This window comes from Coenobita brevimanus, chromosome 54, assembly GCF_032717465.1.
Source record: "Coenobita brevimanus isolate Jiangsu-jjx chromosome 54, ASM3271746v2, whole genome shotgun sequence".
Taxonomy (NCBI): domain Eukaryota; kingdom Metazoa; phylum Arthropoda; class Malacostraca; order Decapoda; family Coenobitidae; genus Coenobita; species Coenobita brevimanus.
In genome coordinates this window covers 11,094,543-11,121,330 of record NC_137007.1, presented here as the reverse complement: position 1 = coordinate 11,121,330, position 26,788 = coordinate 11,094,543, and the positions used below count along the sequence as shown (strand labels likewise).

The window sequence follows — 26,788 nt, the reverse complement described above, 5'->3', positions numbered from 1 at the left end:
CATTCCTTGAGGGCATGGTTCACAGCCCACATCTTCAAAGACTGGTTCCACCACCATTTCGTCAAGGAGGTTATACATTACCAGACGGAGAAACTGGGAATCCCACGCGACCAGGTAAAGGGCCTCCTCCTCGACAGTGCACCTGCCCACTCGTGCGACTAAAACTTGATGGCTGAGAATGGCCGCATTAGGTGCATGTTTCTGCCACCTAATACTACTGCTTTCATCCAACCAATGGATCAAGGAGTGATCGTGGCAACGACGCGGCTATTCCTGGACGAGGTGATGGTTGTTCTCGAGGACGAGGACGAGCACAGGGAGGGACGGGACACGCGAGGCCAGCAGACTTTGGAAAACCTTCACCGCTACAACATCAAGTCTGCCATTTACAACTGGGCCAGTGCATGGAAGGAAATCCCTGTCAAGACTAGAAAATGGTTGGTCTCGTCTGTTTCTCAGAACGGATGTGGAGCACGATTTCCTAGGTTTCGACATGGATGACTTCCATGCACGTCTACGTCTGCATGGGGACGATGTTGATGTGGACAAAGTGCGTGAGTGGTTGGATGACAATGAGGGCGATTCTGGGTATCAGACCCTGTCTGATATCGAGATCGCATCTTCAGTTGGAGGTGTCAGTACCCAGCTTGAAGATTCTGACGAGGACGGCGACGATGATGCGGACTCCTCTCAGCGTGACACAACTCCAGCCATCCCAAGCTGAACGCACTCCAGCAACACCTAGAGTTCATTCTGGACTACCTGGAACACCCGGACTGAAACAGGGAGATGGGGCCCTTGGGACTTGTGGAGGAAGTGCGTGCTTTCAGGCAGCACATCATAAATCTTCAGAATCGTCGTTCCTTGCGTCAATCAATAATTGACAGCTTTTTCAGGCCCGTGACCCCTGCTGTGCCCAGCCCTGGCTCCACTCCGTTGCCTCCCCAAGACAGGCCCTCATGCTCCGAGCCACAGCCCAGCACATCAGCCATGGTGGAGTCACCGCTCGGCGTGAGTTTGCGTCTATCTTCCGAGTCATCTGCAGTGGGTACGCCATCACCACGACCCGGCGACGCATCCCTAGGTCACCTGCCAGCGATATTCTCAGACTCTGACAGTGATTAAACGGCAAGAACTTCTCCACTAGACCACACGGGAATTTAGTGTTGTGCAGTGAGAGAAAAACAGTGCATACAGTATTGTTAAGAAATTAGAAATTTGAGTGAAAAGACAAACAATTTTTGGACTAAATTTAACGTAAATTAACTTGTGTTTTGTTTTGAAAATGGTTTTATGAGTGAAAAGACTTAAAGTGCAGAGTGCAACACTTATTAAGTTACAATGGAGCATAAGTAAAACAAGAGTGCGCAGTGTGAAGAGAATGGACTTCTGAGTGCGAATGACTAAGTTAAGTGCAAGACTTCATGAACAGTGTACTGCAAGTGCTTCAGGAAATCCTTCTTACTGTCAGAGTCTGAGAGGAGGCGGTTATTCATCGAGAAGGCTATGGACTTGCTGTAAGTACGCAGAATGTTTCATACTGTACTGTACTGTATTTTCCATACTGTACTTACCTCAAACACCTCATTTCACTCTTTTATGTCCCTTATTGGTGTGAATATGTAGTGTCTTAGGTGCTGTGCATGTGCAGTAGGGAGGTGTTTTTCTGAGTTAGGCTAGGTTAGGGTCCATAACAAGCAGTCCAGGGGCCAGGAACTTGTACGTACCCAGAATGTTTAGTATTGTATAAACCTTCCTCAAAAACCTCATTTTATGGTTGTTTTGCATTTATTTCAGTCTTTTATATCCCTTATTGGTGTGATTTGGTTCTTAAATAGGTGCTATGCATGTCCAGAGGGAGTTGTATAGATATTTTTCTGAGTTAGGGTCCATAAGTGCAAGTCCAGGAGGCTGGTGCCCACTATCCGGACAGGACCACTTTCCGGACATGCCTTTGGCTCTATTATGTCGGATAGTGGAGGGATTACTTACGTATCTATCTATATCTATCTATCATCTGTCTGTTTATATATATATGTATGTATCTATCTATCTATATGTCTCTCTCTCTCTCTTTCTCTCTCTCTCTATATATATATAGATAGATAGATAGATAGATAGATAGTTAGATATGTGTATACTATATATATATATTTATATATATACAGTAGGTTCGTACAGTGCGTGTCATCACAGTGCGCGATTCGCATTGTGTGCGAGTGACCAAAAATCATAACCAAAAACCCTTGAATGCGCGAGTTTACCGCACAGAACGCGAGGCAGAGGCAAGGAGTGGCTCAAAAATGCCATTTTCTATTAGTGCGCGACCACCCCTCACACAGCGCGTCACGTGTCGTCATGTTGATGTGCAGAAATACCCGTGCATGCTACTGTTGAGGATGAAGAGGATGCAGTGTCAGAAGTGTCAGCATTGGACTTTGAAGGGTTTATGGCCGAAGTGAGTGACTTTGATGCTCCTGGGGAAGGTGCTCAATAGGAGTCTTTGGAGAGAAGTGTTGGTGAGGTGGGAGGTGCTGTGGGGAGTGCAGTGCTGTAAGTGTTGCCGCGCCTCGGAACCCCTGTTATTTAAGGTCATCAGGCCTGTTGCCTACTGTTGTTAAGGTGACTACCCATATTTTTGTTATTGTAGCTATAGCTTTAGTACAGTGTCTGAAAAGTATGACCTTTATTATGTCTCAAAGGGCCAAAAAATGTCCAGGTATGAGGGGATACCGCCCATATGTAATTATTCCCATAAGATTATGTATTCCCAGTGCACGAGGTCATGGACCGCCCAATCTCTCACGCACTGTGCGAGCCTACTGTATATATGAGGCGCTGAGTATATTACTGGGCTAAGTGCCAAAACCACAAAACGCCAGAAAATGCATTTAAAGTCTGGTAACTTTAAAACTTTGATATCTCGGTAACCACTTGTGTTATTTTGATGTGATTTGTTTTTAAATGTAGCTTATGGTATTTTCTTTATTGCAATAACCTGTGTTTTACGCAATCTGTCATTAATCATGATGATATCGTGTGAAGAAGTACAATTTTGCCCCCCTCTGCTGGACTGATCAGCTAAGAAAATATTTTTTTCCTACTTATGACTACAGAAATACATCATAAGAGATCAATAACATATTATCATAATGTCCCAGGAGGATCATAATGTGGAATAAAATCAAAGTTCCTTGACATAAGTGTTATTATTTTTACAATAATAACAGTGTAAAGGTCGGAAACTTTGTGCGTGTTTTTCTCGGAGTTTTTAACTACCAGTAAACACGAATCACATCACAAACATCAAGAAAAACATAACAAATTATTATATTGCTGATAATAATAAAAAAGTAGGACAGCATTCAAAATATGAGGATATTATTAGAAACCCCTGTAGCCTGAATGAAAGAAAAAAAGGAACCTGTAACCTGAATAAAAAAATATATATATTAATCCACAATGGCATGCAGTGTGGGTGAGAGGACAATACTGTCCCTTCTCCTCTCCCCTCCACAGGTGCTGGTGGGAGTAGTGTCAGGCGTCCGCTTATTGGCTAGCTGCAATGCAACCCAACTGTCTGATTGGCCTGCTTCGAGGGGGTTTAGGAAAGAGGCTGGGATATAGCAGTAATATTCTCATATTTGCTTCAACACCACGGGGAGTCATCATAAAAAACATAGGACAGACTAATCTCATAGGAAACGCGACCTTACAGCTAGCAGAATTCTGGACCCAGTTGCCTGCCTTGAGCACTAGTGCGGAACCAAACAGGGTTTTTTGCTGCGTGGCGCGACGGCACAACACACTTGTCTACTTAACCAGGATTTTGACCCCTTTGTAGGTTGTTTCTTAGCAATTTTTTACTTCCAACATATAACTGGATGGTTTAGCTACTTGTTGGTGCATGTAGGTGCTTGATGGCCATTTTGGCGCTTAGCTCGGTAATGAACTCAGCGCCTCATATATATATATATATATATGAGGGGAATGGGAATGCTGGTGATAGGGAGAACTGGAGCTCCTGTTTCACTAGCTATCTAACCATCCCCCTTTGCTGACCTTTTCAGTGTGACAGTAACATGGAGAGTAGACCAGCATACTCTTCCAAACATTTCCTCTAACTATCTATGCACTACACCACATGCACTTTACATTTCACACAACGTATCCCACTACGTTACAGGGGTTGGCGCCAGGAAGGGCATGCGGCCAGAAAACTTTGCCCCCGCTACCTAGTGGCGGACTTCTGGGGGGAGGCGTGGCAGGGGTTCCGCCAGCATAGATCGTGGGTCCAGGGTGAGATGGGGCTCGGGCCTGTGCTAGAGGGTACAGGGCATTGTGGTTCCCAGGCTGCTGCTTCCGCCCAATAGAGAGGGGCCCGAACCTGGGAGTAGCGCCCCAGGAGGCTGCCCTATCAGTGGGTGTATAATGGCGGGATAGTTGCAGTGCCAAGACGCGCTTGGAGGGTGTCCCTGCAGCTGTCCTGGCAGGGTGCCCAGAGGCCACTACCACAGCCACTGGTAAGCTGGTGGGCTAGGGGTCCCAGATCCATTGCCTGGACCTGGGACTGTGCAGTGAGTGGGACCTGTGCTGTGTCTGTCCCCCTTTATTAATACTGAAGATGACAAAACAAAATAAGTTTCAAGGCAAGCCTGAGGACAGTAAATCACCCATGGGGATGAGGGTGGGTTCATGGAATGTGGGAAGTTTGAGGGGAAGAGCAGGGGAAGTCGTTGAGGCATTCAGTAGGAGGTGGGTGGATGTGGCGTGTTTGCAGGAAGTCCGGTACATGGGTGGATCAGCCAGAAAGATTGTTGGGAAGGACTGTTGCTATAAGTTGTTTTGGCAGGGGGGCACAGACGGATATGGAGGTGTTGGTGTGATGGTTGCGGAGAAATGGGTGGAATATGTTATGAATGTTTTGAGAGTAAGCGATAGGATATTGGTAGTGAAAATTCTGTTGGGAAGAAAGATAGCTGAGATTATAACGGCATATGCTCCACAGGCAGGATTGGATGAATCAGAGAAAGATAGATTTTGGGATGATTTAATACGTGTAGTGGGTGGTATGCGGGATGATGATATAGTGATATTGGGAGGGGACTTAAATGGTCATGTAGGTGAAGCAGCACAAGGTTATGAAGGAGTGCATGGGGGATGTGCATATGGTCTAAGGAATGCAGAAGGGGAAAGGATACTCGAGTTTGGGGAGGCAACGGACATGATTGTGTGCAACACCTTTTTTAGGAAAAGAGACAGTAGGTTAATTGCGTATGAGTCTGGGGGAAATAGCAGTCAGATAGATTATTTTCTGGTTAGGAGGGCCGATAGGAGGTTAGTGAGGGATGTTAAAGTTATAGAAAGTGAGGAGTGTGTGCAGCAGCACAAACTATTGATTTGTGATATGGTGCTTAAAGAACAAGTGATGAAAAAGAGAACTTATGTACCTAGGAGGAAAATGTGGAAGCTGTAAAACCAAGTAGTAAGGGATGCCTTCTATAGCGAGTTGAGGAGAGTAGTGGCTGAACAGGGAGCTGTAGACAGAGGCGTTAATGAACAGTACAGAGCCCTCAAGAACAATTTCTTGAGAGTTACTGATGTAACATGCAGCTGGACAAGAGGACCACCAAGACATAAAGTAACTTGGTGGTGGGATGAGGGTGTAGAAGCTGCAATTAAGGAGAAAAGAAGGCTTTTCAGGGAATGGAAGAAGGGTGGTAGCAAAGAGGAATATTTGGCTACCAAGCGTAGGGCTAGAAGAGAGGTATACAGGGCAAAGTCTGAGTCACAGAGACAATTACTTGATGACCTAAATCATGGGGAAAGGAAAAATATATTTAGGGTGGCAGGTCAGGTGAAGAGGGATAATCGGGATATCATAGGTGAGCAGTGTGTGAAGAATGATGAGGGAAGGGTGAATGAGGAGTTTGACTGGGACAGGGAAGGTTTGGAGCCAGCAGATCCAGTGTCTGGCCCTTGGCCTTTGATTGATACTGCTACTGTGAGTGAGGCAATAGGCAGGATGAAGGTGGGGAAGGCAGCAGGTGTGTCTGGGTTGACTGCCGAAATGTTGAAGGCCTCAGGCAATATAGGGGTGAGTTTAGTCACTGACCTGATAAATAGGATTATTTATGAGTGTGTTGTCCTAGATGATTGGCTGAAGAGTGTAATTGTAAATGTGTATAAAGGGAAGGGTGATGCCCCGGAAAGAGGAAATTATAGAGGTATAAAGCTTTTAGATCAGATAATGAAGGTAATGGAGAGAGTTTTAGAAGGTATGATTAGAGAAAGAGTGAATATTGATGAGATGCAGTTTGGGTTTATACCAGGTAGGGGGACCACTGATGCCATATTCATTGTTCGACAGCTTCAGGAAAAATATATTGGTAGGAGAAGGGATCTTTATTTTGTTTTTGTTGATTTGGAAAAGGCCTTTGACAGAGTCCCTAGAGAGGTGGTGAAGTGGGCAATGAGAAAGCTTGGCTTGGAGGAGTGGCTTGTTAGGGTGGTTATGGCCATGTATGTGGGTGCTCACACCCAGGTGAGAGTGAATGGAGATTTGAGTGATAGGTTTTCCGTGACTGTTGGTGTGCATCAGGGGTCAGTCTTGAGTCCCATGTTGTTTATCATGGTACTTGAAGCCCTTTCACGTGACTTTAGAAACGGACTCCCGTGGGAGTTGTTGTATGCTGATGATTTGGTGTTGATTGCAGAGAATGAAAGGGAGGTGGAGGAAAGGTTTAGGAAGTGGAGAGATGGTATGGGGCAAAAGGGTTTAAGGATAAATGCAGATAAAACAAAAGTGATGATATCTAGGGTTGGTGGCGGTACTGTCAAAGACGAGGGAGAGTGGCCATGTTCAGTTTGCCACAAGGGCGTGGGAAGTATTTCCATCTTGCGCGGTGTGTGTGATAAATGGGTGCATAAGAGATGTAGTGGTATCAGAGGTAGACTGCTAGATAATGCTGATTTTATGTGTACGGCATGCCGGGGTGAGCAGGTGGAGATTGTCAGACGTGAAAGGATTGAACTTGCTGGTGAATCTCTTGAATGTGTGGAAGAGTTTTGTTATTTGGGAGACATGTTGTGTGCTGGAGGTGGGGCTGGAGCTAGCTCTGTGGCTAGGGTGTGAAGTGGTTGGAAGAAGTTCAGAGAGCTCTTGCCTCTCCTGACATTGAGAGAGCTCTCCCTACGTGCTAAGGGGTCTTTGTATGCAGCATGTGTTAGGAGTGTAATGCTGTATGGCAGTGAGACCTGGGCAGTGAAGGAGGAAGATATTTGCCAGCTCAGACATACAGAAATGACAATGATTAGGTGGATGTGCAGTGCGTCCCTGCGTCCAAGGCCTGGAGGGGCTGGGTTTACAATGGAAGAGTTGAGAGGTAGGATGGGACTGGAGTGTATTGGTGTGTGTTGTGATGAGGAGAGGTAGATTGAGGTGGTTTAGACATGTGGAGAGGATGGGGGATGATAATTGGGTGTGGAAGGTGAGAAGTGTTAATATTGGGGGTGGGGTTATGAGGGGTAGACCGAGAAAGACATGGGACGAGGTCATTAAGTGTGACCTTAGGGTTAAGGGACTGAACAGGGAGGCTGCAATGGATCGTGCAGCGTGGAGAGCCGCCATTAGGTGACCAAGGCCGACACATGCAAGCATGTTGGAGCCTTTAAAAACGAAACGATATATATATATAGAGAGAGAGAGAGAGAGAGAGAGAAAGATATATATATATATATATATATATATATATATATATATATATACAATATATATAGATAGATAGATATAGATAGATAGATATATAGATATAGATATATATATAGATAGATATAGATAGATAGATATATTTATATATATATATGTATAGATAGATAGATATATTGATATATATATATATATAGATAGAGAGAGAGAGAGATATATATATATATATATATATATATATATATATATATATATATATATATATATATATATATATATATATCTATATATAGATAGATATAGATATAGATATAGATATATACATATATATATATGTATATATATATATATATATATATATATATATATATATATATATATATAGATAGATAGATAGATATATATATATATATATATATATACACACATATATATATATTTATATATATATATACACAGTATTAATAAAAATAAAACACTTCTGGTCAGTCTCCTATGATTTTATTACGATATTCCAGTGTTTATATGCGAAACAGTAACGATGTAAGATAAATCATTACAAACTCTATCAAATTTTATGAATGACTTTTATTACTACTTACTTTTATAAAGCTTATTGATATAATGTCATGAGTCATTTCATAGCATTGCTGCACAGTTTGCAACTGCAAAAATGTTCGCTAGCTAATGCGCTAAGCATCATGACTTCTCTGATTATTGCAAAAACATCACTAAATCACTTGTATTTTATCACAGCAATTCACAGCAATAGATAGATAGATAAGAGATAGAATTCACAGTATAATATAAAATAGCACTTTCAGCCACTCTTGTAGGATTTCAGTGTGATTTGGGTGCGTATTGCTTCGTATTATTTAAGAGAGAGAGAGAGAGGAGGGGGAGGGCAGCAAACCGGTTTAGACCAGCTCATCTAGGGGTACGAAGGGGGGGGGGCAGCAAACCGGTTTAGACCAGCTCATCGAGGGTACATGGAAGAAAAGAAATACTCCCAGCCCATCCTAACTTTTCCCCTGATGAATTAATGACATTAAGTTAAGCAACGTTGGGTCTGGTTAGTACTTGGATGGGTGACTGCCTGGGAACACCAGATGCTGTTGGCATCCCTACGTGTCAAGTGGGGTTGGTGGAGGATTAGTGCCCCTCCCTGTAAAACAATTAACTCTAAGCCCTTGGCCACCCTGTTTGGGATACATGGCGTCTGGCAATGAATGAATGAATGAATAAATCAAGTGGCCAAAAGGAAAAGTGTTATATTTGCTTCAGTTGGTAATGCCATCACTAAAACAGACATGAACTGTGCCTGGGATAATGTTACATTTGCAGTGAACAGTGTCAACAGAGCTCAACAAGATAAAATGCTTTAGTGGATCCAGCCCCAGTACTGTATCCACCTGCGGATATTTAAACCCGTTTATGTTATATCCACCCATGGATATTTAAAACCATGTATGTTAAAAATGCGGATGTCAAGGGATAACTGTACTGCAAGTACGTCCATAACAAGATGAGGAATGAAACACAAACAACAAGAGATGAAGGAAATTGCCAAAAATGTGAGCAATAGTGAGGAGACGGAGGATCCTCCCCTCACCACCTCCCCTTACTTGCCCACTGCTGTCCCCTCCACCATCACGGCCCCACCTTACTCACCAGCTGCCTCCACCTTCACAGCCCCAGCTGACTCACCTGCTTCACCTGGCATACCTGCCATCCCCACCATAGTGACTGTTGCTGCAGTCTTGAAGAAATATAACACCGTAAATTTCTTTGTCAAAGCCTGGAATAACACAACATTGATAACAGTTAAACACGCGTGGGGCGGTGGGGGCACTGCGAATGTGTTGTCGTGCCTCAGAACCCCTGCTATTTAAGTTCATCAGGCCAGTCATCTACTGCTTTTAAGATGCCTGACCATATTTTTGTCACTTTAGGTGTATGTAGTATATTTCTTTAAAATTTTCCCTTTATTATACCTTTTATCATTTGTATTTGACAAATTTAGTATACGAATTAGACTGTCTACACAACTGTAAAACAATGGCCAAATCTTTCAACACTCAGCCATTATAAACAACCATTCGATCACTTAACATCGACAAATAAGGTAACGCAAAACAATCTGCTCAGGTGTCAGACAATTTTCGATATTGGGTAAACAATTACAAACATACAAACTATCTTCAAAACAATTAAACATGCCTCAAAAGTCAAAACAGTTGGTTTTACAGACAGAGTCAGTGAAACAATATTGAAACATTTACTTATAATACATAAACAGTGATGTATAATCAAACAATCGCACATCATCATACATGTGGCAGTGTTTCAGTCACGTAGTTTATGAGGGGGCTGGCGAAATCTCTGCAGCCAGTACCTGACCTTGAATCAACTTGTTCTGACTAGCTGACAATGCCTTGCCACCGAAACAACAGAGCATCACCGGACAATCATCAGTGTATAATTGACAAATGTTGTGCAAATGAGGATTTCCTGGTAACAGCACATGATCTAGCCATAAAGCGGACCACGGCCTACACAATCATTCGTCACTATCAAAGAACAGGATCAAGTGAAACACGTCATGGAGGAGGACCCAGAGCATTGTTAGACACTGAGTCAATTGATTTCCTAATATTGATGATTGAGGCTGAGCCAACAATAACCATCAAGGAACTGAATGTGACTCTCCGTGAAATATTTCCACAAAAACAGTGCGTGTCTGATGTCACTGTGTCACCAACACTATAAGGCCAACTTATAACTCTGAAACTTTGTTGCAACATTCCACAAAACAGGAACTCACCAGAAGTGAAAGAAGCAAGGTCAATGTTTGCCCATTACATGTACAAAAGTGGGCTACAAAAACACCGGATATATCTGGGTGAGACTGGGTATAATCTCTACACCAAACGTATCTATGGAAAACGAGGAGGTATTTTCACCCTTGTTGCTGCTATCTCAGATCAAGTTGGATTAGTTTATCACGAGATTCATATAAGCAGCGTAAACAAAGAGACCATCAAAGACTGTATCACTAGATGCAGTTGTTGGAGAAGAGGACTGTATCATCCTCATGGACAACGCACCATGCCATACTGGAATATCTGAGCTGTTTCCAGAGAGGGTTATATGATATTAGCCCCCTCATTCCCCATTTCTTAATTCTAGTGAGAACTGTTTTCTGGCAATTAAGGCAAGACTGAAGTACACCCTGAATGACATCATGGAGAGATGTGACGTAACGATGGCTCAGAGAGAGGGATTATCACTACGAGCGTACAGGGAACGTCTGCTCATCCAATTTTGGAAACCTCACTAGAGGTTGTGACACCTCAACTGGTATCATCTGACTATAGGCACAGTAACTCACTCTTAAGGAAGTGCCTGAGTAAAGATGGTATTTGGAACTAGTGTATGTATACAGTAATATAATATGTGACAATGTTGCCAGTATACAGTATATTATAATACTTGAGTACTCATTAATTTACATGTTATACAGCATGAAAATATGTTTACAGTATATATTTATTAAAAACATTTCGATCATTTACATTAATTCTTTATGACAGGATGTATTTAACTATTTCACATATATTTACTGCAGAAGTACTATATGTAGCTTTCAGAAGTATTCATAATAAAACATTTTGATGATTTACATTAGTTTTCATGTCTTTTTATTGTTTCAATAAACAGAATGAATGACAAACTGCACTGTATAATTGTCCTTTATTCCTTGGTTTGTTGTGATATTGTGATGATTCTAGTACTGACGTAGTCAAAGGCTTATTGTTGTTCAGTTTTGTAGATTGTTCAACTCCATAAGGTGATCTGTTTGATGAAGTGTATAACTGTCACAGTGAGATGAGGATTGTCCCAAAATTATAGTCAAATAATTAAAATCAAATGATAAAAGGTATATATCTAAGGTTAAAAAATATCAAGGTTGAGGGATCCCGCCTGTATGTTATTTTTCCCATAAGATTGCGGATTCACAGTACGCAAAATCACAGTGTGCGAGTTTGTGGACCGCTCATCCACTTGCACACTCTGTGAGCGAATTGTACTACAGTCCTCTAAATACAGTGAGTCCTTGATATACGAAAGGGATAGGGACCAAAAAATACTTTCGTAATTCAAAATTTCGTATATCGGAACGATTTTCCCCATTGAAATACAGTATACATATAAATGGGGGGGATGCATCCCAGGACCCCCTCGGACTCCCACCTAAACTTGACCCCCCCTTATTAAGAAGTAAGCAATACTTGTATACAATTGTAGAGAAGGAGGTGGTCATATTCTTGTACATTTTTTTCTTCGTCACAGTCCCAGTGGTCAAAACAGCAAGGCCTAAAGCATGCCCAATCTCCGAGACTTCATGCCCCTCCTCATGGGGTCTTATAATTTCCAATTTCCTCTCCAGAATTAGAGTACAGTGCTGCTACTTCTTTGCAGCAGGCTCTCCCAATGCTGGAGATGATGCATTGCGCTTGGGAGGCATGGCGAAACAATACAAAAAGGTGAAGGGCTACAAAAATATCCACAAGTACAGCAAAGCTGTGAGGAGAGGAGGGACGTGGACTCAACTGAGAAGCGCGCAAAAATATGTTTACCAGAGAGGGGTTAGTTCCTTTTCTCTCGGTAAGCGAGTGCGGCACTATGCACCGCGCCCATTTTGAATTTTTCATACATTATTCCATTAACCCCTTCATAGCTGCTGGCCTTGAACAACACTTCACTGTTTCGGTGTCAATGACGTTGAGTTAGGGCATTATAAAAAACTGCAAACAATTTTGGGAAGGGAACGAAGGTCACTGATGTGTGTACATGACCCTACTCTACCATTCCATCAGTCAGGCGTTCTCTTCACTCCAGATGTATTTGCCGGTGTTTACATGCATATGTTGCATGCAGCCTAATTTTAAGTAAGTTTCTTTCAGCAAGAGAACATAATTTACCACCCTCAAAATAGTCAGAAAAAATAGAAGACAAACTAGAGGAATATGAACTGAATTGGTAAGGTCTTTAGGCTGTATGCTTACACGAAAGATTATGGGTTTTACAGTTTTAAGAGCCGATATGGAACAAAAATGTTTGCCAATCAGAAAAAAATTACTCTTTTGTCCCACATGTTCTCGTAGGTTAGCATTCAGTTCCACATTCTTCGTTCGGATTCACTCATCCCAATATATTTCGGACCGACTGAGCACGGTTATTTCTACTCCTTAGAGTTAGTGTACATTTACTTCTCATTCTTTTGTTTGTTCTTGTGTGTATGTGTGAAAGAGAGAGGACTGATACAAACAATAATGTATTCCATTATTGCTTTCATAGCTGCTGGCCCTGAACAACGCCTTACTGTACTGGTGTCAGTGACGTTGAGTTAGGGTGAGCTATAAAAAACTGCAAACAATTATGGGAAGGGAATGAGGGTCACTGGTGTGTTTACACGACTCCACTCTACCACCTCAAGCAGTCAGGCGTTCACAGTTCACTACGTCCCAGATGTTTTCGGCCGATGTATACATGCTGATGTAACACGCATCCTAATTTTATTAATTCTTACACGAATCATAGCAAATCACAGGATGGGTTTAGGGGAAAAAATAATAAAAAAGAAAAAAAAGCCAGGTGTGCCAGCAGAGTCTTTTCACATATGTAAGAAAAAGAAATTGATTTTAGAACTTTGAAAAAATAGTCCCAAGGCTGACCACGGAAGCACGTAAATATCGGAACCCACAGCCATCGAGGGGGCTAAACATAAGCAGTAAAAGCACCTTACCAAATCAGTTCTTCCTGATAGTCTGTTATATTTTTCAGATTATATCTGGGTTGGTAAATACAGTAAACGATTCTTATTAAATCTGTTTCCCCGTCATTTTTAACTGTTCTGGTGTGACAACTCTTGTTTATTTCGTTAACATAATGGCGGAAAGGACTGTTCTTCCCTAAGTGTTTAACTAAACCTGGCCTAACCGAGCTTATCTGTACCTAATAATTTTAACCTAACCAAATCTCCAGTTAGGAAATTGGGAAACGATATCCACCTTTGAGCACGTTGATTTTCTTCCACAGCGCTGGAAACAATCGTAGAGGAATGTGACGATAATAACGGGGAGGAAATTTTTCAGCAAGAAAAAGTAATTTGCCAAACTGAAAGTTGTCAGAAAATTACAGAAACAAGCTGGAGGATTATGAATTGATTTGGTAAGGTCTTTCTGCTGCTTCAAGTGTACAATGAAAGACACAAGTATCTTCCCAAAGTCTGATGAATATAGCATGGAAAAATCGAACCATTTGAAACACGCACTAGTAGAAACAGGGTTTTCATTGTATTTCGCCTGGTGTAAATTTTCTTCAGACTGAACCGGGAAGATAGTTGTGTCTTTCATTGTACATTTACTGGTAAATAAATCAATCTAACAGTACAGTACTTGTGTTTTGTTTCCGTCAGATTAATCGTGATTTCAGACTATTCAGGCACTTCTTCACATCATATAGTCTGGATAATCGAGCTATCTCAGCATTTCCTTTCGAATCGATCGATTTTCGTATCATCGAGACAGATATTTTCGTACTGTGGAATTTGTCCTATATCTTCCTATTTCTCCTATCTTTCCTGTCACTTCTGATTCTTTTTCTTTCCTTTACAGGTGGCTTTACATTGAGTGACAAGCCAAATGGTTTCCTGTAATCCAAGAAACCATTTACAGCGCTGGGTGGTAACCATATAACCAAACCATACGTGCTCCCTACGTGTCAACAAGTGGGTTGGTAGAGGGTTGGTGCCCCTCCCTGTAAAACAACTAACTCAGTGTCAAATGGCCACCCTTTGCGGGATTATGGTGTCTGGCAATAGATAAATAGATAGATTAATCGATTTCGTACCATTTCAATGACTCAATGTATATAATTCCTATCTACATGTCAGTTATGGCCAGTGATTGGCAACTCATTCATTCATCCTCCCAGACACAACAGACGAATGAGTACATCACGGGCTGCAGGCGTACAAACTGCCAGACCCTAGCCTCGCTCCTATTCTGTACCAGGTTCATATGTTGCCAGTAGTACAGAGATGAGAACGGTTAGATGATGTGTAGTGCATCAGGCCTGAGGGTTAGAATTGCAAATGAGAAGTTGAGAGGAAGGATTGGAGTGTGAGGAAGGGTAGACTTGAGATGGTTTCAGCATATGGAGAGGATGGAGGATGACAACTGGGTGCAGAGGGTGAGTGATGTGAATGTTTAGGGTGAAGTTGTTAGAGGTAGACTGAAAAAGACATGGGACGAGGTGTGATCTCAAGATTATGGGACTGAACAGAGGCTGCTAGAGATTTTGTGTGAATGGTGTGTTGCAGAGAGCATATAGAGATTGTCGGGCATGAAAGAATTGATCTTGCTGGTGAGTCTCTTGATTGTGTGGAAGAGTTTTTTTTTATTTGGGGGACATGTTATGTGCAGGAGGTGGGGCTGGGTAAGGCGTGGTTGGAGGAAGTTCAGGGTGCTGTTGCCTTTCCTAACATTTAAAGGGCTCTCCCTCCATTCTAAGGGGTCTTTGTATGCGGCAAGTATTAGGAGTGTAATACTGAATGGTACTGAGGCCTGGGCAGTGAAGGAAGACGATATTCATAGGCACAAATGTATAGAAATGTTGTTGATTAGATGGATGTGTAATGTGTCCTTGAATGTGAGGCTTGGGGGGCTAGGTTTATGATTGAAGAGTTGAGAGGCAGGGTGGGACTGGAGTGTACTGGTGTTTGTGATGAGGAGAGACAAATTGAGAAGGTTTGGGTATGCAGAGAGGATGGAGGATGACAGTTTGGTGCAGAAAGTGAAAAATGTGAACACTGGGGTAGGATTGCAAGGGGCAGACCAAAAAAGACCTGGAATAAGGTCATAGAGTGTGACCTCAGGAATAAGGGACTGGAGAGAGAGGCTGCCAGAGATTGTGCAGGATGGAAAGCCACCAGTAGGTGAAAGACCGATGCATTCAAGCATGTTGGAGCCTTTATAAATGATATGCTACAGATGGGATTTATATACCAATCTACTGGTAATTTCTGATAAATTAATTTAAAATTTTTTTTTTAGTTTTAAGAAACTTTCCCCCCCCCCAACCCTGGTATTTACTGGGTTTACTAAATTTTCCTGGCTATTTGATGTTAAAAATTGCCTATGGACAGATAAGGGAGCGAGAAGGCTTGAAGATGAGACTAGCAGAGGTAGAGGAGCGAGTGGTCAGCCGAGAGCAGCGGCTAAGGCAGATGGAACAAAAGAACCAGGTAAGACTTTTCATTTTCTTCACTATCTTTAAAATGATGATGATGATGACAATGATGTGATTGTCATCAGCAGCAGTAGCAGGCATATTTTTTGTTGCCAGGTTTCATCTCTGTAGAAATGTGTATATATATTGGTAGATTTAGTTAACCTTCTAAATTATGTAAATTACATGTACTGTAATATATAATAGTGACATGCCAGTGTTGTATATACTGCTGCCACTGGAACCATTGGTGAGGTTCATTTGGAATGGAGCAAAGGAGCATAACATGAGAGGGAGAATTAATCAAGAGCATGCCCAGCAAAATGGGCCACACTCACGTTCCTGACATTCAGGCCCTCAAAATCTTGATTTCATGTTACAGACATGACCATCCTAACCTATGTTTTTTATATTTTTCATTGTAGATGTGTTTCACATGACCTATCAGACTGAGTCAAAATGATAAACATCAGGTAAAAAATTGGGGTGTCAAAATTTATGTGCGCCTGCATACATACTCCATTCAAGCAACTCAAATCCCTGTCATTTCCGTAGCATCATTAGTCTTCATACCTTGCTTTCTCACACACTCTTTTATTGTATTTACTTTCTATGCCTGCCATGCCTCCCACAATTATCAAGCTCATTCACATATTTTTAACCTTGTTCACTACCCTTTTTACATACATTCTTTCCATATGACCATACCACCTAAGTACATTCTCATCTGCATTTTCGGCATACTACTTTCCTCATCACTTTCCTGAATCATACTATTTTATATCCTGTCCACTGGTTGCCTCAAGCACAATCCTCAGTAACCCTGTTGCCACTGCCCTTATTTTTTAATTTTATTCTAATCCGACACCAAAGCCTCACATGCATAACTTAGTATGGCCACAGAGAGACTGTCATCCAGTCCCCTTGCAGCATATACCCTCAGACTTTACTTTAGTATTTAGACCTTCATAGAGCCAACCACTTTCCTTCCCTGCACTTCTGTACTCTACTTTCATACTATACTTCCTTTGCACATTTATCTCTTTTTCTTTTATTGCACCTAGGTACTTAACCCCCTCACCAGTTCAAGTCTTTCTCTCCATATACAAATACATCACATTGAGACACCTCTTTCAACAGCTGTCATTGTATTATCATTGCTTACTATCATTGTATGATGCTCACAGAAACCAGTAAAACTGCTCCAGTCTCCAAAGCTCCTGTTTACTATTGGCTAGCAACACAGCATTATCTGTATTCCTCAGATTTGAGATAAAATACTACCATTCAGTACCTTCCTCATCCCTCTCTCAGTAACTCAGGTTTTATCCTCTATCGTGTCTTCATCCATATAGGTATTGAAAAACCAGAGACAGGATACATGCTTGTCTCACAATGGCACTGATTATCAGTCACTGAGACACCCACCTACCCATACACACACTGCACTAGCATCATAAAAAGACTTAACATCATTGAGTTTCCATCTACAGTATGCATATGTAAAACCTTCCCTAATCCATCTGTTTTTGCCTTTTATACTTTTCCATCCATCTAATTCAGTACTCTCCCCCCCCCCCCCTGCAGAGCTATAAATACTTCATAGTCCTTTTCATAATCTTTCTCCACTATCAGTTCCATTACAAATATTTTACCCACACATCTTCTGCCACTCAGAAAACCAACTGTTATATTTCCTTGATTTTCAGTTATTATTCTTTCACTTACCTTTCCCATAACACTCAGCAGACTCATCCATCCATTATCCAATCCTACATTGCCCCATGAGGAGCGTAGGAGCCCGGGGCTAGGCAGTTGGTCCCGACATTTAAGATGAGAGTGACCAGCCTCACTCATCCCTGAATGGCATTACATGAGCAATCAACCCCAACCATTCCTTGGATATAAACCTTCATCGGCACAATCCAACTGGAGTGCAAAAATTACCCATTAAACCACCAGGTGCCAAAATTTGGTTATATGGTTACCACCCAGTGTAGTGAATGGTTTCCTGGTGTACAGGAAACCATTTGGTTTGTCACTCGGTGTAGAGTCACCCACAGGCAGAAAGAAGACGAAAGAATGAAGGAAAGAAAGACAGAAGAGGGAGTGTAAAGTTATCCGTAGGCAGAAGGACGAGGAAAGAATAAAGGAAAGGAAGACAGAAGAGGATGGAAGGAAAGAAGGATGGAGGAGAGGAAAGGGCAGACACCTGACAGCAGCACTACATTGAGTGAGTGGATGGTGAGCGCCCCCACCTACCACGAAGCAGGCTTAGACCATTGTTATTTTTGTACTCACTTTAATGCCACAGCAGTAGCCAGATGGTTAGTGTTGCTAACTACAAAGTTGCTGGCCCATTAGCCAGGTTTGGCAAAAAAAAAACACTTTTTTTGAAAAAGCTCAACCCACCTGGGTTTCTTCATTTTTTTTCACAAAATACCCAAAAAAAAACTCGGGGAAAAGTGGTTTTTTTCAAAGTTTACCTTAAATTCAAATAAAATAATGTTTCCGCTATACATAATTATGAATATCCCAATAAAGTCTTATTTTTCATACATATATTTGAATGAGGGAAATAAACACAATCATGTTTTGACCTGTTTGGCTGCTATCCTTGGGCTGCCTGCTACACAGCAAAACATGCTTCAACATGAGAGGCTTGAGAGCACTGCACAGCTCATGAGTTGGCAAAGATCAGTCCACACTACACAATAGTAGAAGGAGTCATTTGCCTTGCCACTCTCCTTTCTTTGGCAATTATATATACTTGCATTTCCCAATCTTTTAAATAATTGTTATTGAAAATTTTGTGGCATAAGTGATTTCACACATTATCTTAAAAGTAATAATAGCTTTTGGTAACCAAATACCTAAGCCTGTAAAATACATCTATTTTAAACAGAAAGCATTGTTTATAATCTTTTTCTACAGAATTATTGATATTTGGTAATGATATGAGACAACATATAGTATAAGTTACCTCCAGCAATGATTACTGTTATATAACAAATTTACCCCACTCCTTAATAAAACTAAAAACAACATCTGTCCACAACAATTTTAGTCTTAGTTTTAAAACTTTTAAAATTAGAGACAGGTAGTCTATCTATCTATCTATTGCCAGACGCCTCAATCCCGTTTGGGGTGGCCACAAACAAATCGCCTCCAAGTCGCCCTGTCCCCCGCCATTTCACTCCCCTGCTCCCAACTCACACACCCCTCTCTCATATACCTCTCCACCCCATCTCTCCATCTCATCCTCGGCCTCCCCCTCCCTCTTTCCCCCTCCACCTCACTCACATACACTCTCTTCGTCAGTCTTTCACCCTCCATCCTCTCCACATGGCCAAACCACCTCAGGTAGTGCTGGCTGTAAAGTTTGTATTCACCACATTACATGTGGATGTATAAAAACTGAATCTACTGAGAAGGAAAGCAGTGTAAAAATATTCTTAAGATGATGAAAACTTTGACCTGATTTTTTGAAATTGAAGTAAGGAATAATGTAATTTTTTTAAGGAAATATTACTATTTCATATTGGTAAGTCATTTAGAAGTGACATGTCATATTTATTTTATCAATGAGGCAAAGAATTTCATTTTTATTTGAAAAACAAACAAACAAACTTTTTTTGTTATATTGGTTGGGTAACATGACAAGAACCATAATTTACTGTGACACAAAAGTATTATCATTTCAAAAGAAAAGGATAATGGTTATAAAAGCTATTAGAAAAACAGAAATATTATGAATAGTTTTGAAAAAATCAAAGAACAATATTCATATTTGCAAAGAGCATGTTTTACGTATGTTGGTGATGAGAAATGTATTTTTTTTTTTTTTTTTTTTTTTTTTTTTTTTTTATCACTAAGATTATGCTTCCAAAATATTATAAATACTTGGTGATGTTGTTGGGGCACTCACCACCCACTCACTTGATGTAGTGTTGCAATCGGGTGTCTGCCCTTTCCTTTCCTTCATCCTTCTTTCCTTCCATCCTCTTCTGTCTTCCTTTCCTTCATTCTTTCCTTGTTCTTCTGCCTACAGGTAACTTTACACTCCCTCTTCTTTCTTTTCTTCATTCTTTCCTCTTCCTTCTGCCTGTGGGTGACTCTACACTGAGTGACAAGCCAAATGGTTTCCTGTACACCAGGAAACCATTTACTACACTGGGTGGTAACCATATAACCAAATTCTGGCGCCTGGTGGTTTAGTGGGTAATTATTGCGCGCCAGTCGGATTGAGCCTGTGAAGGTTTATATCCAAGAGATGGTTGGGGGTGATTGCTCATGTAATGCCACTCAGGGATGAGTGAGGCTGGTCACTCTCATCTTAAATGTCAGGACCAACTGCCTAGCCCCGGGTACCTATGCTCCTCTTGGGGCAATGTGGGATTGGATGATGGATGGATGGATGGATGGTGATGTTGTGTTTTTTTAACCAGTGAAATAGAATATGATTAAGTAGCTATTCTTTACTTCTGATATTGTGTGCAAAAATATAACCAAATAATCAAATAAAACTGAATTTGGTATTAAATACATTATTGTTAAAAAAAAACAGTAAAGTGGGTAAAATAGTGTTTTTTTAAGTGGGTTTTACTGAAAAAACCCGGGTGGATAAAACCGGGTTACCCACTTTATTGCCAACCCTGCCATTACCAACAGGGTTTGAATCCTGGTGCAAGCAGCTGGTGTAACTTGGCTTAGGTATCCATGCATGCATTGTGGGTCGGTAGAAGAAAATACCTGGATAATACTTAGGGGAAATTGATACCATTCTGCTGAATCAGCACATTTATCTATCCACCCATTGTGGGCTGATAGATGAGAACCTAGGGTAATTCACAGGGGGGGGTAACTTTGGCAACATGGATGAAACAGTGGCTGAATATCACAGGATAGTGGGTAAATAGCCTGCCACAAATTCAAAGACTTAAATTATGAAAATGATGTCCACGGTTAATTGCCATATGGTGTTTGGCCTAACCTTTACCTATAACTTTTTGGTTGCCATTACTATTGAAGTCCATTATATCGAGGTTTTACTGTATATACATACTGTATATATATATATATATTTGGTAGATGGGGGCGCTCACCATCCGCTCACTCGATGTAGTGCTGCTGTTAGGTGTCTGCCCTTTCCTCTCCTCCATCCTTCTTTCCTTCCATCCTCTTCTGTCTTCCTTTACTTCATTCTTTCCTTGTCCTTCTGCCTGCAGGTAACTATGCACTTCCTCTTCTGTCTTTCTTTCCTTCATTCTTTCCTCTTCCTTCTGCCTGTGGGTGACTCTACACTGAATGACAAGCCAAATGGCTTCCTGTACACCAGGAAACCATTTACTATGCTGGGTAGTAACCATATAACCAAATTTTGGCACCTGGTGGTTTAACGGGTAATTATTGCGCGCCAGTCGGATTGAGCCAGTGAAGGTTTATATCCAAGGAATGGTTGGGGTTCATTGCTCATGTAATGCCACTCAGGGGTGAGTGAGGCTGGTCACTCTCATCTTAAATGCCGGGACCAACTGCTTAGCCCCAGGCTCCTACGCTTCTCATGGAGCAATGTAGGCACAGTCATAGTCATCTTCCACTCAGCCCATCCAAGCTTTCTTATATACTTCCAACAGACACTGAATTCCACTCTCTCCATAACATTTGATCATCTTTGCATCAGGGTTGGCATGATTTAGATCAAGTGATTTAAAGCAGTGATTTAAAACATGCTTTAAATCAGCAATTTTTTTACACATTAAAAGTTGTCATAAATGTCTTTCTGTCTATCTATCTATTGCCAGACACCTCAATCCCATAAGGGGTGGCTACAAACAAATTGCCTCCATGTCGCCTTGTCCAGTGCCACTTCAGTGCCTTGATCCGAGTTCCCCCCCCCCCCCCCCTCTCATATACCTCTCCACTTCATCCCTCCATCTCATCCTCGGCTTCCCCCTCCCTTTCCTCCCCTCCTCCTCACTTGCATTCACTCTTCTCATTAGTCTCTCGCTCTCCATCCTCTCCATGTGGCCAAACCACCTCAGTGTATTTCTCCAAACACTTTCTATCGCATCCACATCCACACCACAGTGTTCCTTCATTTCCTCATTGGCTAGTCAGTCTCTCCATGTAACTCCATATGCTTGTCTGAAGTAACTCATTTCCACTGCTCTCACTCTTGACTTTTGTCCTTCCAACAAGCTCCAAGCTTCACTTCCATACGTTAAAGCTGGTACCACAATACTGTCATGCAGTGATTTTTTCACTTCCATGCTCACTTCCCTGTTCCTTATTACTGCTTTCAAAGAACCAGCAACCTTCCATCCCTGTTGTACCCTTTCAAGCACTTCGCCCTCTAAACTTCCATCCTTACTCATCACACTACCCAAGTACCTTTGCACTCTCATTTTCCATTTCCTCCTCATCCAGCCTCACTGTACATTCAGCGACTTCACTTCTCTCAAAGACCATAGCTTTACTCTTCGTTACATTCAACTTTAGATTCCGTTTCATACACACACTCCCAAACTCATTCATCAGACCTTGCGGTTCCCCTTCGTCATCACTTAACAATACAGCATCATCTGCAAACAACAGTACAGGGAGTTTCCAAATATTACTCTCTCTTATTAGGGTTGCTCCAACATCCACTGCCCTACCTTGTATCTCTTTTATACCACCATCCACATACAGATTGAACAACCATGGGGACATGACACATCCTTGTTTCAATCCAGCATTCAGATAAAAAAATTCACTCAGCTTACTATCCATATGCACTGCAGCCTTAGACCCCTTATACATACTCTTCACGGCATTCAGCAACTTCCCATTTACTCCATATGTCCTTGATATGTTCCACATTTCCTGTCTGTTCACCCTGTCATATGCTTTCTCCAAATCAATGAAGGCCACATATAACTTCTTTCCCTTCTCTAGAAACTTTTCCACTAAAGACCTAAGAATGAGTATCTGATCTACACAACCTCTTCCCTTCCTAAGACCTCCCTGTTCGTCTCCAACTAATTTCTCTGTTATTTCCCTAACTCGGTCAATAAGTATCCTACCATATACAGGGCAAAGTCTGAGTCACAGAGATTATTACTTGATAACCTAAATCATGGGGAAAGGAAAAATATGATATTTAGGGTGGCAGGTCAAGTGAAGAGGGATAATCGGGATATTATAGGTGAGCAGTGTGTGAAGAATGATGAAGGAAGGGTAGTGGTGAACAGTGAGGATATTAAAGATGCATGGAGAGAGCATTATGACCGGTTGTTGAATGAGGAGTTTGACTGGGACAAGGAAGGTTTGGAGCCAGCAGATCCAGTGTCTGGCCCTTGGCCCTTGATTGATACAGCTACTGTGAGTGGGGCAATAGGCAGGATGAGGATGGGGAAGGCAGCAGGGGTGTCTGGGTTGACTGCCGAAATGTTGAAGGCCTCAGGCGATATAGGGGTGAGTTTAGTCACTGACCTGATAAATAGGATTATTTATGAGTTTGTTGTCCCAGATGATTGGCTGAAGAGTGTAATTGTAAATGTGTATAAAGGGAAGTGTGATGCCCTGGAAAGAGGAAATTATAGAGGTATAAAGCTTTTAGATCAGATAATGAAGGTAATGGAGAGAGTTTTAGAAGGTATGATTAGAGAAAGAGTGAATATTGATGAGATGCAGTTTGAGTTTATGCCAGGTAGGGGGACCACTGATGCCATATTCATTGTTCGTCAGCTTCAGGAAAAATATATTGGTAGGAGAAGGGATCTTTATTTTGTTTTTATTGATTTGGAAAAGGCCTTTGACAGAGTCCCTAGAGAGGTGGTGAAGTGGGCAATGAGAAAGCTTGGCTTGGAGGAGTGGCTAGTTAGGGTGGTTATGGCTATGTATGTGGGTGCTCACACCCAGGTAAGAGTGAATGGAGATTTGAGTGATGAGTTTTCCGTGAATGTTGGTGTGCATCAGGGGTCAGTCTTGAGTCCCATGTTGTTTATCATGGTACTTGAAGCCCTTTCACATGACTTTAGAAACGGACTCCCGTGGGAGTTGTTGTATGCTGATGATTTGGTGTTGATTGCAGAGAACGAAAGGGAGGCGAAGGAAAGGTTTAGGAAGTGGAGAGATGGTATGGGGCACAAGGGTTTAAGGGTAAATGCAGATAAAACAAAAGTGATGATATCTAGGGTTGGTGGCGGTACTGTCAAAGACGAGGGAGAGTGGCCATGTGCAGTTTGCCACAAGGGCGTGGGAAGTATTTCCATCTTGCGCGGTGTGTGTGATAAATGGGTGCATAAGAGATGTAGTGGTATCAGAGGTAGACTGCAAGATAATGCTGATTTTATGTGTACGGCGTGTCGGGGTGAGCAGGTGGAGATTGTCAGACGTGAAAGGATTGAACTTGCTGGTGAATCTCTTGAGTGTGTGGAAGAGTTTTGTTATTTGGGAGACATGTTGTGTGTTGGAGGTGGGGCTGGAGCTAGCTCTGTGGCTAGGGTGAGAAGTGGTTGGAAGAAGTTCAGGGAGCTCTTACCTCTCCTGACATTGAGAGGACTCTCCCTATGTGCTAAGGGGTCTTTGTATGCAGCATGTGTTAGGAGTGTAATGCTGTATGGCAGTGAGACCTGGGCAGTGAAGGAGGAAGATATTCGCCGGCTCAGACGTACAGGAATGACAATGATTAGGTGGATGTGCAGTGCGTCCCTGCGTCCAAGGCCTGGAGGGGCTGGGTTTGCAATGGAAGAGTTGAGAGGTAGGATGAGACTGGAGTGCATTGGTGTTGTGATGAGGAGAGGTAGATTGAGATGGTTTGGACATGTGGAGAGGATGGGGGATGATAATTGGGTGAGGAAGGTGAGAAGTGTTAATATTGGGGGTGGGGTTATGAGGGTTAGACCGAGAAAGACATGGGACGAGGTCATTAAGTGTGACCTTACAGTAGGGTTAAGGGACTGAACAGGGAGGCTCCAATGGATCGTGTAGTGTGGAGAACCGCCATTAGGTGACCAAGGCTGACACATGCAAGCATGTTGGAGCCTTTAAAAAACGAAAACGAAAACCATATACTTTTCCTGTCACACTAAGAAGACAAATGCCCCTATGATTTCCACACACTTCTTTTTCCCCATTTCTGTTGTACGGGATAATAATTATACCTGACTTCTAATCCTCTCAGACTTTACCTTCCTCCCAGACCAATCAGCAGATCTTCCACATCCGTTCTACTACTATCTCTCTCCCCCATACTTCGACATTTCAGTGCACACCCGATCAATTCCTGAGACTTTCCTCATATTGAGTTTCTTCATTGGTTCTACCACTTCCATCCTCCAGATTCCCTCCTCTCTTCTCACCTCCCTTCTCCTCCCAGCCATTCCCTAGCCACTTGTACAGTAATCTCTCATTTATCTGGACATAATAGAGTCAAAGGCATGTCCTGACAGTGGCAACATCCAGATAATGAACACTATTCCCTCACCCATACACAGACCCTACCTTTACCCACCTGGAACCCATACCTAACCTATTTGTACAGTACCTGTGCTTAATTTTGCAGTGTTTTCTGGTCATTCAGGCATATTTAGACATCAAAACACACATAGGAATATCCAAAGTAATGGTAAACACTAAGAAAACCATGAAGAAAAACACTGAAAACCAAAAAATATACCTAAACACTACTGAATGTACTGTACCCCTCCTTATTTTGACGATGTTTTCCAGTCATTCTGCTGTATTTTGACATCGAAACATACACAGGATTATCCAAAATAATTTTCAGCACCAAGAAAACCATGCAAAAAAAAAAACACACACACACACAAAATAAAAAAACACCCTAGCTACAGTATACACCACTGTATGTATAATACCCCTCCTAATTTTGGCACTGTTTTCAGGTCAGTCTGCTGTATTTAGACATCAAAACATACATAGGAATATCCAAAATAATGCCAACACCAAGAAAGCCATAAAAAAAAAAAAAAACATTGAAAACTGAAAACACCCGACCTGTTCCTTACTGTGTATGTACAGTACCCCTCCTAATTTTGGCACTGTTTCCATGTCAGTCTGCCATACTTAAACATCAAAACACACATACAGTAGGATTATCCATATTATTGCTAAACATCACGAAAGCTTGCATAAACAAAAATTCACAAGGAAAATGATGATGGTTTGCAAATCTGTTTTCTGTGACGAGCGATTGCTCCCGGGACTCAAAAAAAAAAAAAACGCCGTGTGCTACTGGAAATTGGTTATATTGGTTTAAATGGTATACCATCATCATTACTGGTGTTTGTACCATAAAATAAGCTAATAAAAACACATAAAACTGACAAGTAAAAGTACAGAAGTACTGTATAGCAAGAATAAAGTATTCAGGAGTAAAAGTTACCTTCATATAACCCACCATCCTAATGCAAAATATTGCTAGAACCTTCCAGAAGTTAAGTGTATATCTAGATGCAGAATTTCATGAGCTTTCTTGTGGATTTTGTGGAATTTCAATACAACCAATAGTAATCGAATAAATTGCAAAAAAGTTTGAAAACTCACGAGTCAGTGTTATCACCATGAAGGTTGGTTGGGAGTGAGGGGGGAGCCAGGAGGGTATGGAGGAGAATGGGAGGGGGGGAGAATCGAGGCTGTGGGCAGGATTCTCCCCCTTCTGTCAACAGGCTGACAGGCACTTTTACCATACATTTACTCGTGGCTTGCGGTCTGTTAGATGCTGAATGGCCATGCGGAAACACAACCCACCGTGACCGGGGAACTTTCGACCTTTGG

At 41.8% G+C, this 26,788-nt stretch overlaps 1 protein-coding gene across 1 annotated transcript in view; it reads left to right on the top strand.

Annotated features, from left to right (window-relative positions):
* The window catches only part of LOC145400929 (uncharacterized), a 260,302-nt gene that overhangs the window by 131,583 nt on the left and 101,931 nt on the right, over positions 1-26,788 (top strand). Inside the window, exon 4 of the mRNA XM_080273292.1 lies at positions 15,921-16,019. Within this exon, the coding sequence (XP_080129418.1) occupies positions 15,921-16,019 (99 nt within the window). The remainder of the gene's footprint in view (positions 1-15,920; positions 16,020-26,788) is intronic.